Source organism: Bacillus rossius, chromosome 2 (assembly GCF_032445375.1).
Source record: "Bacillus rossius redtenbacheri isolate Brsri chromosome 2, Brsri_v3, whole genome shotgun sequence".
NCBI lineage: Eukaryota > Metazoa > Arthropoda > Insecta > Phasmatodea > Bacillidae > Bacillus > Bacillus rossius.
In genome coordinates this window covers 11,258,172-11,272,771 of record NC_086331.1, presented here as the reverse complement: position 1 = coordinate 11,272,771, position 14,600 = coordinate 11,258,172, and the positions used below count along the sequence as shown (strand labels likewise).

At 35.0% G+C, this 14,600-nt stretch overlaps 1 protein-coding gene across 4 annotated transcripts in view; it reads left to right on the top strand.

The window, feature by feature from the left end:
* The window catches only part of LOC134529095 (sodium/hydrogen exchanger 6), a 106,787-nt gene that overhangs the window by 53,607 nt on the left and 38,580 nt on the right, over positions 1–14,600 (top strand). For 2 of the 4 annotated variants that reach the window (XM_063362820.1, XM_063362822.1), the window contains exon 12: positions 848–877. The exons of the other annotated variants lie outside the window; for them this stretch is intronic. In XM_063362820.1, the coding sequence (XP_063218890.1) occupies positions 848–877 (30 nt within the window). The remainder of the gene's footprint in view (positions 1–847; positions 878–14,600) is intronic. 4 annotated transcript variants of the gene reach the window in all.

The window sequence follows — 14,600 nt, the reverse complement described above, 5'->3', positions numbered from 1 at the left end:
ATAATTTTATTTTTACGTTAAACACTTTGATCGTGTAGATTTTTTGAGTGGCATAACTTTCAAAAAAAAAAAAAAAAATACATATTGTACACTGTGTACATAATTAGCTGGTAAAGTTAGATTTTTAGTTTTTGGTAAGGATTTTGACTACTAAAATAAACTTGTGTGACAGAAATCCAAACTGTATCATGCAGTTGCCTTTAAACCTAAAACGTTTCAGTTCTGTAATACGTTTGATTCTCTTTATTTTTACACTCCATAAACATTACAAATGTAATTTGCAAACTTATGATGCAAAAAGTGTATAAATAATTATTTATATACCTATATTTAATTTTGTTGAAGTTGAGCCACTCCAAACATCTGCAAGTTTAACAGTGATTAACTTAAATATAAAACCTGAAATGGGGTGCTTATTCGTAGCTGTTTCTGAAGAGAATTCTTTTTGTTTGCAAAACATACTGAAAATAACTTGTAATTAAATGTCATTTTTATAATTACTTTTGAAACCTCAGTGAACGTAGTTTGACTAAACACTGCTTTTTGCTCCTTGTGTTGTCAGGCGTCTTTCAAATTTTTGTACTATGTCTTTTATACATTTTTATTTTAGCAGGATTCTCTGTGTTGATCAAAACAATTAATGTGTTTAATCTTAACTTGTGTTTGAAGAGTAACATTTATCTTTCCTGCAACTATTTGTTTTAGTGGTGAGTTTTTACTTAGTTTCTGTCATGTGTGTTGTTTGTGTCATAGTGACGAGTGTGCATATCTAGTTGCTTTCAGTGAGTCAGACAAGTTCTAACCAAGGTATTTTTTTTTCCTCTTCCATTTCTACGTGACTCTGTAGGCGTACAATTCCATGGGAACAACAAACATGGTAGGTGATATATATATTTTCTCCATAGATTTCATTGTGTTAGACATAACATTTATCTGCTTGTACTGATTGGGTGATGGGGTGGTTAGTTCAGGAGAATCCTAACTGAATGTTCGGTTTAATGTTGTGTGTATATTTATACAGAAATAACTAGCATGAATATTTCTCTTTGGCTCTGTAAATAAATTATTGTTAATAATATATATTTACTATAGAAATTCATGACTCAATAGATATTTGTATAGTGATTAATAATGTAATTGTAGCATACTGTTGGTTCTGGCCATCAGATACATGATAAAACTAATCATATTAGATGTAACAATTACTATAGGTTATGAGTGTAATGGGTAGCTTAGTTGTAACTAGCTATAAAACTCTGCTGATTTTCTTAGTTTATAGTGCTTTTCATTTAATTCAGTTTAGTAGTAGTGTATTTTCTTGAGTAATTCCGGAATCAAATAATAATTACCGCAAAACCATTGTCAGTTTTAAATATTTATAATTTGTCACAAATAACATATTTACTACAGCCCAATAATGTTGGTATCAGAAATAAGTGTAGTTGGTTATACCTGAACTATTAAATGTTCATATTGTTTGTGAACAATGCACAATCATTCTCAAGTATCAGTAACCTTGATTTTAATGAGGGATTAATCCATAGCCTATTCTGACTCTAGCTGCAGATTTTTATCTAGTACTACCCTTCATGAATGTACGCAGAATATGTTTGACCATGTAGTGTGTGAATGGAGAAATTATGGGTTTGAGTCTGAGGTCTGATAATACATGGAGAAGTTTTTAAAATATAACTAAAAGTAATTTTATTTTTCTGTCTCATGTAAATGCTGTTGCATTTTATAATAAGGGCCTTCTTTCTTTCATCCCTTAGTTTAAGATGTTTGTACCATTAATGATCTAATTTTGTACTGCTGTAAAATAAATATTTTAGTCTTAAAACTATTTTAAAGTCAGTTCTATCACCATTTTCTTATTTCATTAATTAAGATAAATTTCTTAATGGCTTTCTTTCTACTTTGCTCGTTTTGTTTTTAGAAAACAATTATTTGTTTTTTTTTCTTTCTTTTGACTGACTGGTTTGCATGTCGTGAAGTCTAACTGTGGCAACAAGAATTCAAAATAATCATTAGTTTGGGTATTTATCCCTCAACTATACACAATAATTAACACAGGTTTCATTAAAAATATGTTGATTGAGTAGAGTTTTGTAAAGAAATCACATGAGTCCATATCATGGTTTGATAAAATGTAAATTTTGCCTTAGTTGGGGTGACTGGTAAGTTACTCGATATGATTATTATTGATATGTAACTGTATTGCTATAACCATCAAACACTTACCCTCCCTTCATACATTCGTTTTATCTGGGGCAGTCACTGGATTCTGGTATGTAAGACTGTTGAACATGACACATTGCGTCAAAACACAAGAAATGCAAAAAGCAGATTTTCTATAGCTCTAAAATGACACACAGTTTCAAGTATCTTGGATTTTCGATTCTCATACTAACTTCAGTTATTGTTTGTGTGTATACAAATAAAGCAGAAGCCCAATATTCGTACAGATACCCAAGGTTAACTGTGCTATATGCGGGAGAAAACAGCCAAACTGTTAAAAATATATTTTAACTATCAAACACAATACTTGAGTTAAGTATTTCTACAAAACAGTTGACACCAGTGTAGGTGTGGAAATTTTAAGTTTTTTTTTCCCTCGTCAAGACTCTTGAGAGTTAAAGGTTTTACAATTTCAATATTTAGTATCATCTTCAGTTACCATATACTCTTTGTTAGATTTGTTTAACAGTTCATAGAGTAGTAGCATGGAATGCACACTCCTTTGTAAACACCCAGAGAACTATTACTTCCTGTATGTGCTGACGTAACTTGAAGGAAACTATTGTGTATGCTATTCGCACAAACCAAAGTATTTATTAGTTAAACCAAAGTATTTAATAGTTTTCTGTGTCGAATAGGAATTCATTAGTCCCATATGCACTAATGTTAAATCTCTTTTTAAAGTTTTGTCAAAATTAAGTACTTGAATAAAATAATTATGGTATTCATCAGATTTAGATGAATAGAGTTGATGGCAGTAGAATCTTTTTATTCTGGGTTCTAAGGCCATAGTGAGTAATTTTCAGTTAATTTTTGGAGACCTTTGGTGAAGGGATGGACCAGTTGCGGAAGGGAGAAATGTTTAGTTTTGAGAAGTGGTAAATTCCACTGTCCTAGTATACTGCTTTTAAAGAAACCAAACAGCATAATGACCAACCTGTATTTGCACGTAATAGGATAAAATTGCATTTTTGTGAAATGCATTATCAGGTAGTGTTAGTGACTAGTGATGGGCCTAGATGTGTACCACCAAGTGGAGTGCTATATTGGATGCATATTGTTATATAAATGACGTGTCTAATGAAAATAAAGTTATGATACATAATTTTGTTCAGTTTGATTTTAGAAATTAGTTTAAACATGAAGAAGGAATCATTAAAATGAAAGCCTGCGTTCTGAGAAATGGAATATATTATATAATATGCTTATATTGTAACAATTTTAGAAGAAAAAGGATGTGATAAATTCCAATTATTCTTAATGCTTGGTTTCATATACAATATATACACATGAAAAATGTACAGTTGCATGACGTATAGCTTGTCATAGTATTATGGAAATGTTTAAACTTTTAAAAATTTATAATGCTTAAGGAAATTGGTGTAAAGCAAGTTTAAATGTTAGTGTATACACCCACTCTTCAAAGTAATGCTGTTCAATTTGTGTGGTTTTGAAGTAACCACACCAATAAATTACACTCATGTTTTGAAGTAGCATGGTCATAGATTTTAAGTAGACCTCTTTTTCTTCTACATGAATCTTTTTCCATGCGTGCACAATGGCATCATACTTGTGTAGCAAACTCACAAGGAGAAGGCGTGAACTTCAGGTAGCCGATTTTGAGGTCCCCTTTGCGAGAGTAAGGTACTTCCCTGTAGCATTGAAAACCCAACTCTCAATTGTTCAATTGGCGATCAGAAAAGAGGCATTACTTTTATGCCCACAGTGTTGCATTCAGAATTGTTAAGGCAGTGTGGCTCAGCAATCAAGAGCATCTGTCCACCATGCTGGTGACTCTGGTTCGATCCCATTTTGGGTACTTTAATTTTTTTACTACAAACTGTCAACTACTAGGGTGAAGGTAATGTGAAGAAAGCAACATGTGGTTATTAAATTCACTACATAATTTATTTTTAAAACACCTACCAAAGTGTGACAATATTTACACATCGCTGTTACTGTTATTTTCTACAATTTGGTTCACACTTGCAGGTGATACTTATAAAAAAACGTAGAACATATTTTCTGTTTTTACCATACCCATTGTATAAATGTGACAGTGTTGCATGAAATTTTTTTTTACAAAGACAGAGGGAAGCAGATTTCTTTTACATTTAGGAATGTCTCTTTTGGTTCTATCAGTTTTGCATCATACCAAATGTATTTCAACATGTTAGTAAACTTTGGAGTGCTCAATTGGTGAAGAATTATATCTTTGCGTGGTGCTTTTTTCTGTTCTTGTAATAGAATAGGGGCATTTTGCAATCCCTTTATGAAAAGTTTAACCTGACTGTAAAAATACACATCGCACGGCTGACAAACAGGCGTACACTTTGGTGGAATTAATTTGAAGATGCAAGTCACTTTGCCACTACATTTTGAAAAATCTCATCATGCAAAATTCAATCCGTTCGCCCACCCTACGAATCATTGATGAGCATAAATTTATCTTTTTTTGATATAGGGGACGAGAATTGTTTCAAATACTTCCTACAGAGTTCTTTAGTGAGTTTGCGGGATTTTTAACATGTTACAACAACATTTTTGAAATCATTCATCAGTCTCTGTACAATCTTCGAAACAATGACCAAATTTATTTGATGGTTCCTGGAGGAAAATGAAAACTTTTGGAGGAAATTTTCCTGATGCCGTGATAGAGTATTGGGTGGTGTATGAATTTGTGATTTTGTTCTAATTTTGTCTTTTAACGTACACACTTTGTACACTCTATAGGTCTAACTATCTGTTGTATGTTGTTTGGTCTTGGCAGCCTGTTTGATCAGTGTTAATTACAATGTCCAAATAAAAATTTGGTGTGTTTGGAAACTCTCCGCTATTTCATTAGTTTCTTGCAAAGTTGCGATGTCCCATTTACTGCTGTATTTCATAATTTTTCCCTGTTGTATCCTGTGCTTCATTTGAAAACTTAAAGACAGGTTGAATTGGCTTCAAAATTAAAGGAATCGTTTAGGAATGGAAAGGAAGCAGACATGACTCATTGCTGAAGCAATGCTGAATCTGGTTCGTACTGTGGTGATTAAATTTTTTTTTCTCGCATTTTCAATCAATAAACAGGGATTTTCATGTTATTGATGAAACATCAATAAAAAAAAAGTTTTCAAAGTAGGATGAAACCTGAGTTGCCAGTGTGGTTGTCAGACACTAATCACTGAGCCATGCTACATTAACGATCCAGAGTGGAATGTTATGGGTATATAAGTTGTGCCTCATTTTTTGATTGGCTGTTTCTTGAGGAAAATTGAGAGTTGAATGTTCAGCTTTACAGGGTAGTTGGCCATTGGGAAGTTTTTTACTCTCACAAAGGACGTCAAAATAGGTGACTCGAACTTTGCACCCTCCCCTTGTCAGTTCAACAAATAATAATGTCAAATTAATAAACAATAGTTTACCCCTTTTTTAATAGTTATTTCCTTCCTTCATTGCATATTTACTTGTGCCCAATTGCCATAGTACAGCAGTTTATATTATGCTGTCCTGCAAGTCAGCAGCAGATCTGGGGAAAAAAGCCAGAAGCTTTCCGGACAAGTTTACCTCTTGCTAACCAGGATGCATTAGTGGCAAGTCACATGGTTGGCAGTTCATGGCAGATGTGCATTTACTAAACATCAGTGTCAGTAATTATGGTAACAGGTTAAATAATCTTTCTTGTTCATAGAAAATGTTAAGTTTATGCCCTTTTAATCGTATTATAATTAAAACATATTTTCTAAATTAATAACATTATTACTTTGTAACTCGAAAACGTTGGTAGCTCCTAATTACGAAATGTTATGCCAACACCTGTTATGTAAACAATGTGGCCGTGATTTTTTTACACTGTTATTTTTTTTGTTCCATTCTCAAATTATGATTCATACATTTATTTTAATGCACTTTAAATGTATGTAGACCTACAATAAGTACTGTAAATTGATTTTTACGGGAGCAGTGTCTTGATTTAGATGGCAGTCATCAAACACACTTACATGGTTGAAAAACCAATTATTTTGTTTAACATACACTCTTATTGGAAATATGTATGTATTTGATTACTGCTGTTTTGATTGGTGCTTTGCTTTCCTGGAATGAGTTAAGGCTTTACTACTAGGAGTGGTTGTATTCAAACAGTAGTTTACACATAAACAGGCATCCAAACCTTTAATTTTAGTTCAAAGCGTTGACTTGAAAACATTTATACTGGAGCTGATTTAGTTGGGCCCAGTGATGAAACCAAACTTACTTCAACTGTCAATTATGTTTATTTTATTAACTAATTTTGGCCTGTTAAAATCTATTTTTGTAGAAAGGGCAATGACTTCACCTGCTGTGAAAAGTGAACACACAGTAGGCCTGATTCTTAAACCTTCTTAAAACATTCGTTTCTCCGTAGCTAATAGAGGCATTAGATAAAAAAAATTGGTTGTCTGTAAAGTCGGTTTACGGACGATAGTTTAACGTGACGTCATAACAAAACATTGATGGAATGATTGCATACTTATGAATAAAATTGAATCATTTTTATTGAATTATCACTATTTTGTATGGATACAAAGAAGGAGTGAAATGAAATCTACACTTTAATTGATAAATTTACTTTTATTTGCACTCATTAATTCAAATATGTTTATTACTTTAACGAAGAGATTATTTTAACTATAACTTTTATACATGTTTGCTATTTAACTTCTTCCAATCTGTGTAATTCTGTTAAGGATAGTACAATGATAGGAAAAGTAGGAAACGAATGGGAGTGTTTCAAGTTTAATGTGCCTCGAAAAAGTCAAATCGATGGTTGTTCCAATCGAGTGGAAGAGAGATAGATGCGGCACAAGCGTACAATGAGCGTAATGGGACACGGTGTAATGGGACAATGTGCGTTATGGGACACTTTTTTGTGCGTGGAGCCAGCGTTCATCGATTTATTAGACGTCACGTCAAAAAGTATTACTCTTTATAGAAATTGTGTGCAGTTATTACTTTTTTTAAATCTTGAGTGTGTGTTTGTGTGTGTACAGGATGAGGTTTGATTTAGACGGATAAACTTTGGCTGCATGATCATCATGACAAAATATGTTGAAAACATCTGTACAATTTATGGTCTAAAGTGTTTCCCAAGGCTGATATATGATATACATCTTTGAAGCTGGATCTGAACAACATTTTTATTGTAAATAATAGAGAAAATATTGAAGATAAAACAATGAGTGTATGGAATAGGTTTAATTGAATGAAGTTCTACAACCACCGCAAATTTTGTCACTGTAGCAAAATTATTTCATTGAAATAATTGGGAGTAGTAACATGCCATAAAAATTTGTGAAAAATAAAGGCGTTAACCCCCAATTATTTCATAAAATAATTTTGCTACAGTGAAAAAATTCACGAAGGTTGTAGAACTTAATTCTATTAAACATAATTCACATGCTCAGTGTTGTCTCTCTTAACTACTTTCTCATTTATTTACAATAAAAATGTTGTTCAGCTCCAAATTCAAAGATATACCAGTGTTAGGAAGCACTTTAGACCATAAGTTGTATATATGTTTTCATCTTATTTAGTTGAGCGGGAACATGCAGCCAAAGTTTATTGGTCAAGTCAGATTCATCCTGTGTATACACACACACACATGTATAACATATCTCCTGTATTCATGTGTTATGTACCCTTATTTTTACCCTTCTGCAAAGCAGATACCTGTAATGAAGTAGTCACAATTACTACAACTGTTTTAACACTTGATTCGACTTTCCGATTGTTTGACTTTTTGAACTTTGTATTTATAAAAGCCTGCAATAAATGGTTTTTAGTGTATATGGCATTGTCGTTCAACAAAAAGATGTTTTTGATTCTGTGAAACAAATAATTACCATGTAAAATTTTCATAGTGTCAACAAATACAATTTTATGGTTTCATAATGGCATTATTTTGAAGTGAAACAATACAGAAATGATTTGTACGATAATAATCTTAAAGTGATGCATGATTTACATTGACAAACTAAAATTTTTGCATTTATCCTTGTACGATTTTGAGAGGGGCCTTACTGTCATTTACTTATAATTAAATAAAGCACTAATTTTCTTGTAGATTTATAAACACTGAAACATAATTTATATTTTATAGTATGTATTCTACATCTGCCTGATGCCACCTCAGGATGTCCCAGCTGAGTGACAGCTGCTACTCGAGTGTGGCGAGCAGTGTTTCTACTTCTCCACTCTGGGTGGCAGCAGCCACTGCCTTTCTTTAGAGAAGTCGCAGATCAGATCAGATTAAACATTTTTTACGTTTAAGGATTTTTCGTTCTAAACTTTCTTTTAAAATACATTTTTCCATTTAATTAATTATTTTGAATTCTTTACTTCTTTTATTTTCCTGGGGCTACACACGCAAATTTAGGTGTGGTACAAAGACTTGAAGAATATTGAAGAGTATGCAGTGCTAATTATTTATTGAACACATGAGGAAACATTTTATAGCGGCAAAACATTAAGACATGAACACATTTAATACTGCTTGATACGTTGGAGACCGAGATTGCACACACTCACTCGGTTGCTCTGTGAACATACAATTATGTTTTGTCAGTAATAATATCACAAAATTTATACAAAAATTTTATGTGAAATAATATCGCATTACTTATGTAAAACAATATTACAGGCTGAGTACAAAACAATTGAGCCATTACAATTAAAATTTAGAACAATGATTAATAGTGCATGACTAGGCTTCTTAAAAACAATAATCAAGTAAGACTTGAATTAAAATATTAAAATGGGAGTAAGAAAGACAAAAGCCCCTGATGAAGAAGAAGCTAACTAAAGAATTAACATATTTCTATAAACGGAAGCTAATTATAAAAGAATGCCTCTCAAGGAATATAAATATGAACAATACTTGAGTCTTAATGAAAAATAATGAAGCACTGAATATATAGAGTCTACCACCAGAAAATGTGGTCATAACATGTGTGATTACTCGCCTCTTAAAACTATCAAATCTTTGGATGTGATGCTTCTCCACTCGCGACACGAGCAGGGGGGACTCGCTTGGCTGCCGAGCGCTGCTGAATGGCGACACCTGGGCGTCACGCTCTTAACCTTGAACTGTTCCCTCAATTACCACTTCCTTACGAAGACCACAACTCGTTCATCGCCTAATCCCAAGGCAACGACTTTCTCTGTTCATTGTCGCTATGTAGCGCATATAAAAATGTAGCTAGCGCTAGTTGGTAACATTCATGTTTGGTTATGTTGATGCCCATGTAGAGTTTGTGCACGTAGTCGAATATAGATAGCTCGCCGAATGCAAATTATGCACTGTGTGCCCTCTGTCTCGTACCAAGTAAACTACATTTGTTAGACTGCACTTGTGGTTAGTGCGTACTACAATTGTTCCGGTTAACGTTCTGTCACAGTTTTCATTCTTCTATTTTAAGTCGGAACAAAATATGTTTTTGTTGCATGACTAATTAATTTTAATTGTTTGTCTTGCTATTGTATACTCTTGTTTTTTAATTGAACCTACTTTCCATGCAACATGTTTAGTTTTTATGAAAAGCTTAACACCAACAAAATGCTTTTCTCACATTAAAGTCACACCCTTACTCTGTAAACTTGATTTGAGCATAAAATGTGCTCTGATTATGCGTTAAAACACAGTATATCCGGAATCGCAACTGCACAGCTACAGGCTCAAACAGTAGTTTGCAAACTTGAATTTTCTGCACATTAGGTGCCACTCCATTGTCTGAGTAGACATGCGAACATAGCGCTGTTACATTCAAATGCTCCCTGGAAAGCAGGTATTCAGCTCGAAGATTTAGAGTTAGCCGTACGCACTAGCAACCAGCTGTTTGGTTGCATCACCTTCGTGGTATGGAACTCCCAATTTCAGGCAGTTGCTGGTTAAGAAATGAGAAGATCTTCCTATTCCGTACATTTCTGTTGTAAAAGCACCTTTGGTAAATGCACACTGTTTCTGTTACAATTTCTTGCGCCTTCCTGTACCCCGTGTACATATTGGCCATCTCTGTGAATGTAAAGTTTGCCGGGTTGTTGGTGTTGGTAAGTTTTGTAATCGCATTACTGACTCACTAACAGTCTACACTACGCAAAACGCTAAAGCAAAAATGTAAACATACCACACGCAACCAACTATCCACTGTGCTGGCCACTGCAGGTTGCTAGTGCGTACGGCTACTATAATAGTCTTGAGCTCGCAGAGCTGTTGAACATTACCGAGCTGAGATTGCATGTCTCAGCCACTGGAGTGGTGCATTATGCATGCAAAATTTAAATTTTTGAGCTACGGTTTGCGCCTGTAACTTTGCAGGTTTGCGATTCTGGACATTGTTCTGTAAAAAAAAATTGCCTATTTTGGCACACACTACTACCCATTAAATTTATGCCCCGCAAATGTGCGAACATTATTGCTAAATGTTTATGAATATAATTTAAAATTAAAGCCAAATAGCCCACAGAAAAAAATGTTACCAAAGCATACACTGTCAACACAAAATTACTAATATTAGTTACAAACTTAATCCATCAAATGATACAAAGCCAAAGGCAAGATACATATCATGAAAAATTGTGATGTGAAATTAAGTCTTGCATATGCTCTACATCAAAATATAGTAATCATCTTAGCAATGAAATTTAAACATTGATTTTGAGAATCTTAAAGTTACATTTCTCGTGTACATTTCTCACAGCAATGTGCACGATGGTTTGAAAGGCAAAACTGAGGATTTCCGTAAATAGGAAACTAGGTAACAGAAAACTCAGTACCTAAGGCATGACAGAATGTCACGATCGGTCTTGTTAAACTAATGTTGTCCTAACCACTCATTGGCATTCATACAAACAAAAAAACAGTACAGAAATTTGAAATGTGGTGACTTAAGGCGTGGCTTATTTAGCAGAGTCCCATTGCTGGCAGAGTGACCAAATTTAAGACTTTCATGGAATAAGTTATGCTGTGTCACCGGGCACTTATGTATATCTCTGAATGTCTTAATAAAAGTTCATTTAATCTTTGGCTCGACACAAGAGTATTTTGTGTCTTTACGTCCAACTTATCAACACTAAAGTAGTTCAAGCAGCTTATTTATAAAATGATGGTTAAAGTTAGTCAAGTGCTGCATTTCTGCATATTGGCTTAGTTCAATGATTTACGTTACAAATTTAATGACGACGACACAGCTGTGATTACTTAACAGATTTTGAGGTCCAGCGTTTTTGCTGTAAGGTGTAAGGGCAGGACACAACTCGTGGCTAGTTTAAACGGCCGAGCACTTAGTTGGTGTAAGAGGAGTCTCAACCCTTATCATTATTCTAATGTTTTATAACTCAGTTCTATGCTATTCCATAAAGACGTGATGCTGCGTCTCACAGTGTCGATGGTAGGACAATTGTACGAATTCCCATTGGCACCTCTGCTGTAGATTGACACCTGTGGTTACCTAAAGTCACTGTTCAAGACAGTTACCGAGCTTGTTATTGGAATAATTTTGCAGTGTAAAAATTTTGCATGTAAGCCTCAATAATTACAGTTACAATGTTGGCAAGGAATTTTGATTTAACTTATTGGAACCAGAGCTAACTTTTTTTTTTTAGATGATTCAATTTTCATTTTGTCAATAGTTTGTCCAAAAATCCAATATTCTTTGGCGATATATTACGTTTCCATACTCAAAATGTCCTGAATCACTAGCTTTTTCTAGTAACACAAAGTTGCATAATATTTCTATTAAATTACTACTTTTCCAAGTTAATAATGACCTGTTATTTTTAAAAAGGCTTTCGTGGAAATATTTGTTCAGTCGGCAATACTGTAAGAATTAAGAATTAAAAGTGTCCCCCACTTCCTCACCCCACACCCTTACTCCCTCACACCCTCACTTCCTCATACCCTCACTTCCTCATACCCTCACTTCCTCATACCCTCACTTCTTCATACCCTCACTTCCTCACACCCTCACTTCCTCACACCCTCACTTCCTCACACCCTCACCCTCACTTCCTCACACCCTCACTTCCTCACACCCTCACTTCCTCACACCCTCACTTCCTCATACCCTCACTTCCTCATACCCTCACTTCCTCATACCCTCACTTCCTCATACCCTCACTTCCTCACACCCTCTCACCCTCACTTCCTCGCACCCTCACTTCCTCGCACCCTCACTTCCTCGCACCCTCACTTCCTCACACCCTCACTTCCTCACACCCTCACACCCTCACTTCCTCATACCCTCACACCCTCACACCCTCACTTCCTCATACCCTCACTTCCTCACACCCTCAAACCCTCTTACCCTCTTACCCTCTCACCCTCACACCCTCACACCCTCACTTCCTCACACCCTCACTTCCTCACACCCTCACTTCCTCACACCCTCACTTCTTCACTCCACACCTTCACACCTCACTTCCTCACACCCTCACTTCCTCACACCCTCACTTCCTCATACCCTCACTTCCTCATACCCTCACTTCCTCATACCCTCACTTCCTCACACCCTCACTTCCTCACACCCTCTCACCCTCACACCCTCACACCCTCTCACCCTCACACCCTCACTTCCTCACACCCTCACTTCTTCACTCCACACCTTCACACCTCACTTCCTTATACACTCACTTCCTCACACCTCACTTCCTTATACCCTCACTTCCTCACACCCTCACTTCCTCACACCCTCACTTCCTCACACCCTCACTTCCTCACACCCTCACTTCCTCGCACCCTCACTTCCTCACACCCTCACTTCCTCACACCCTCACTTCCTCACACCCTCACTTCCTCACACCCTCACTTCCTCACACCCTCACTTCCTCACACCCTCACTTCCTCACACCCTCACTTCCTCACACCCTCACACCCTTACTCGCTAACTTCCTCACCCTGCACGTCACTCTTACATCCTCACATCCTCACACCCTTACTCCCTCACACCCTTACTTCCTTACCCTAAAGCCCTCACACCCCCAAGTCATTGTTGTGATAATGAAGTGAAGTAAATCATTGTAATTTTTTTCCACTTTGAGCAGCAGCACTGTCACTTGCGAAACCTCTTACTTTGCTGCATGTGTGGTCAGACATCTGTGGCACTTCACCAAGTTTTTTGTTATGTACTTGTACTGACATTTCACCAACTTGGAACACTGTGTACTACAGTTTGATGATTTCTTACCTACATCCCAGTTATAAACATTTCTCAATACATACAAAGAGACAATTTTTCCCACAAATGGACTAAAATCCCACCCACATTACATTGTCAATAAATCTTGAAATGTCTTTGGTAGTGCTCAGTTTAATCTCGAGGCTCTGTCCCAAATGCATTCATAAGTAGCAGTGAAAGAAAATCCTAAAAGTAAATATTCAATTGATCTTCTTGATCAAGCCAAGCTATTTTGTCCCGATTCAGGCTGCAGCACTGTCCAAACCATTTCAGATGTTTTTACTTTTTCTGATGAAAACAATTCACTTTGTTGAGATCTGAGGCTCCAATCCATTTACAATCATCACCCCTTGTTTCTGACGTATAAACTATTTGTATGCTCATTTTATCCAAACATTGGTTTAAGTTAGCAAGACTTTATTATTGTTGTTATGGTACACTTACACATGGAAATAATACAACTTATTTTCATTAGTACTTGTTGGTATCACTTGAGTTATGTAATATATGATGCTTTTAAAATGATCAAAGTTGGAATTATTTTAGTCCTAACATCCTAATATTGGTATATGGGGTGTACCCACTGATTATAACTCTTATTGGGTTATCAATTCTATAGACTTATATAAATGTTTATTTATAAATTTTTGTTAATCTTTTCAACATTCCATTTTTACCTGTTAAACTTTGAGTTCCATGTGAGATCCCTATAAAATTACAATCAACACTTGATTAACCACTGATTGATGAAACTGACACTGCAGGTAATACAAAATATATGCTAAGCCAAGTACTTAAGGTAATCAGTGTGAATGCCATCAATTAACCCCTTAATTTATAAAATAAATTTGTAATATGAACACTTTGTTGCAGATCTATCCTTAAATATTTTTTTGCTTCTTTTTATTTAAATTTTGGCTGGCTTTTCTCATGTATAAACCATAATCGTACATGCTACAAATCTCCATAAATTTTTACAATGGCATTTAAATAAGTGTTTATTTGAGTTAAAATAGTATGTATTGTTGGTGAATAAATGGTGATTCTGATATGTTAAGCAAATTACCAACATTAATTTTCAATGAAGAATACATATTACATAGACATATAGGTATTTAAAATTGAAAAAAAAAAAATATTTTAATCTAGTGCTTGAACTGTGGAAAC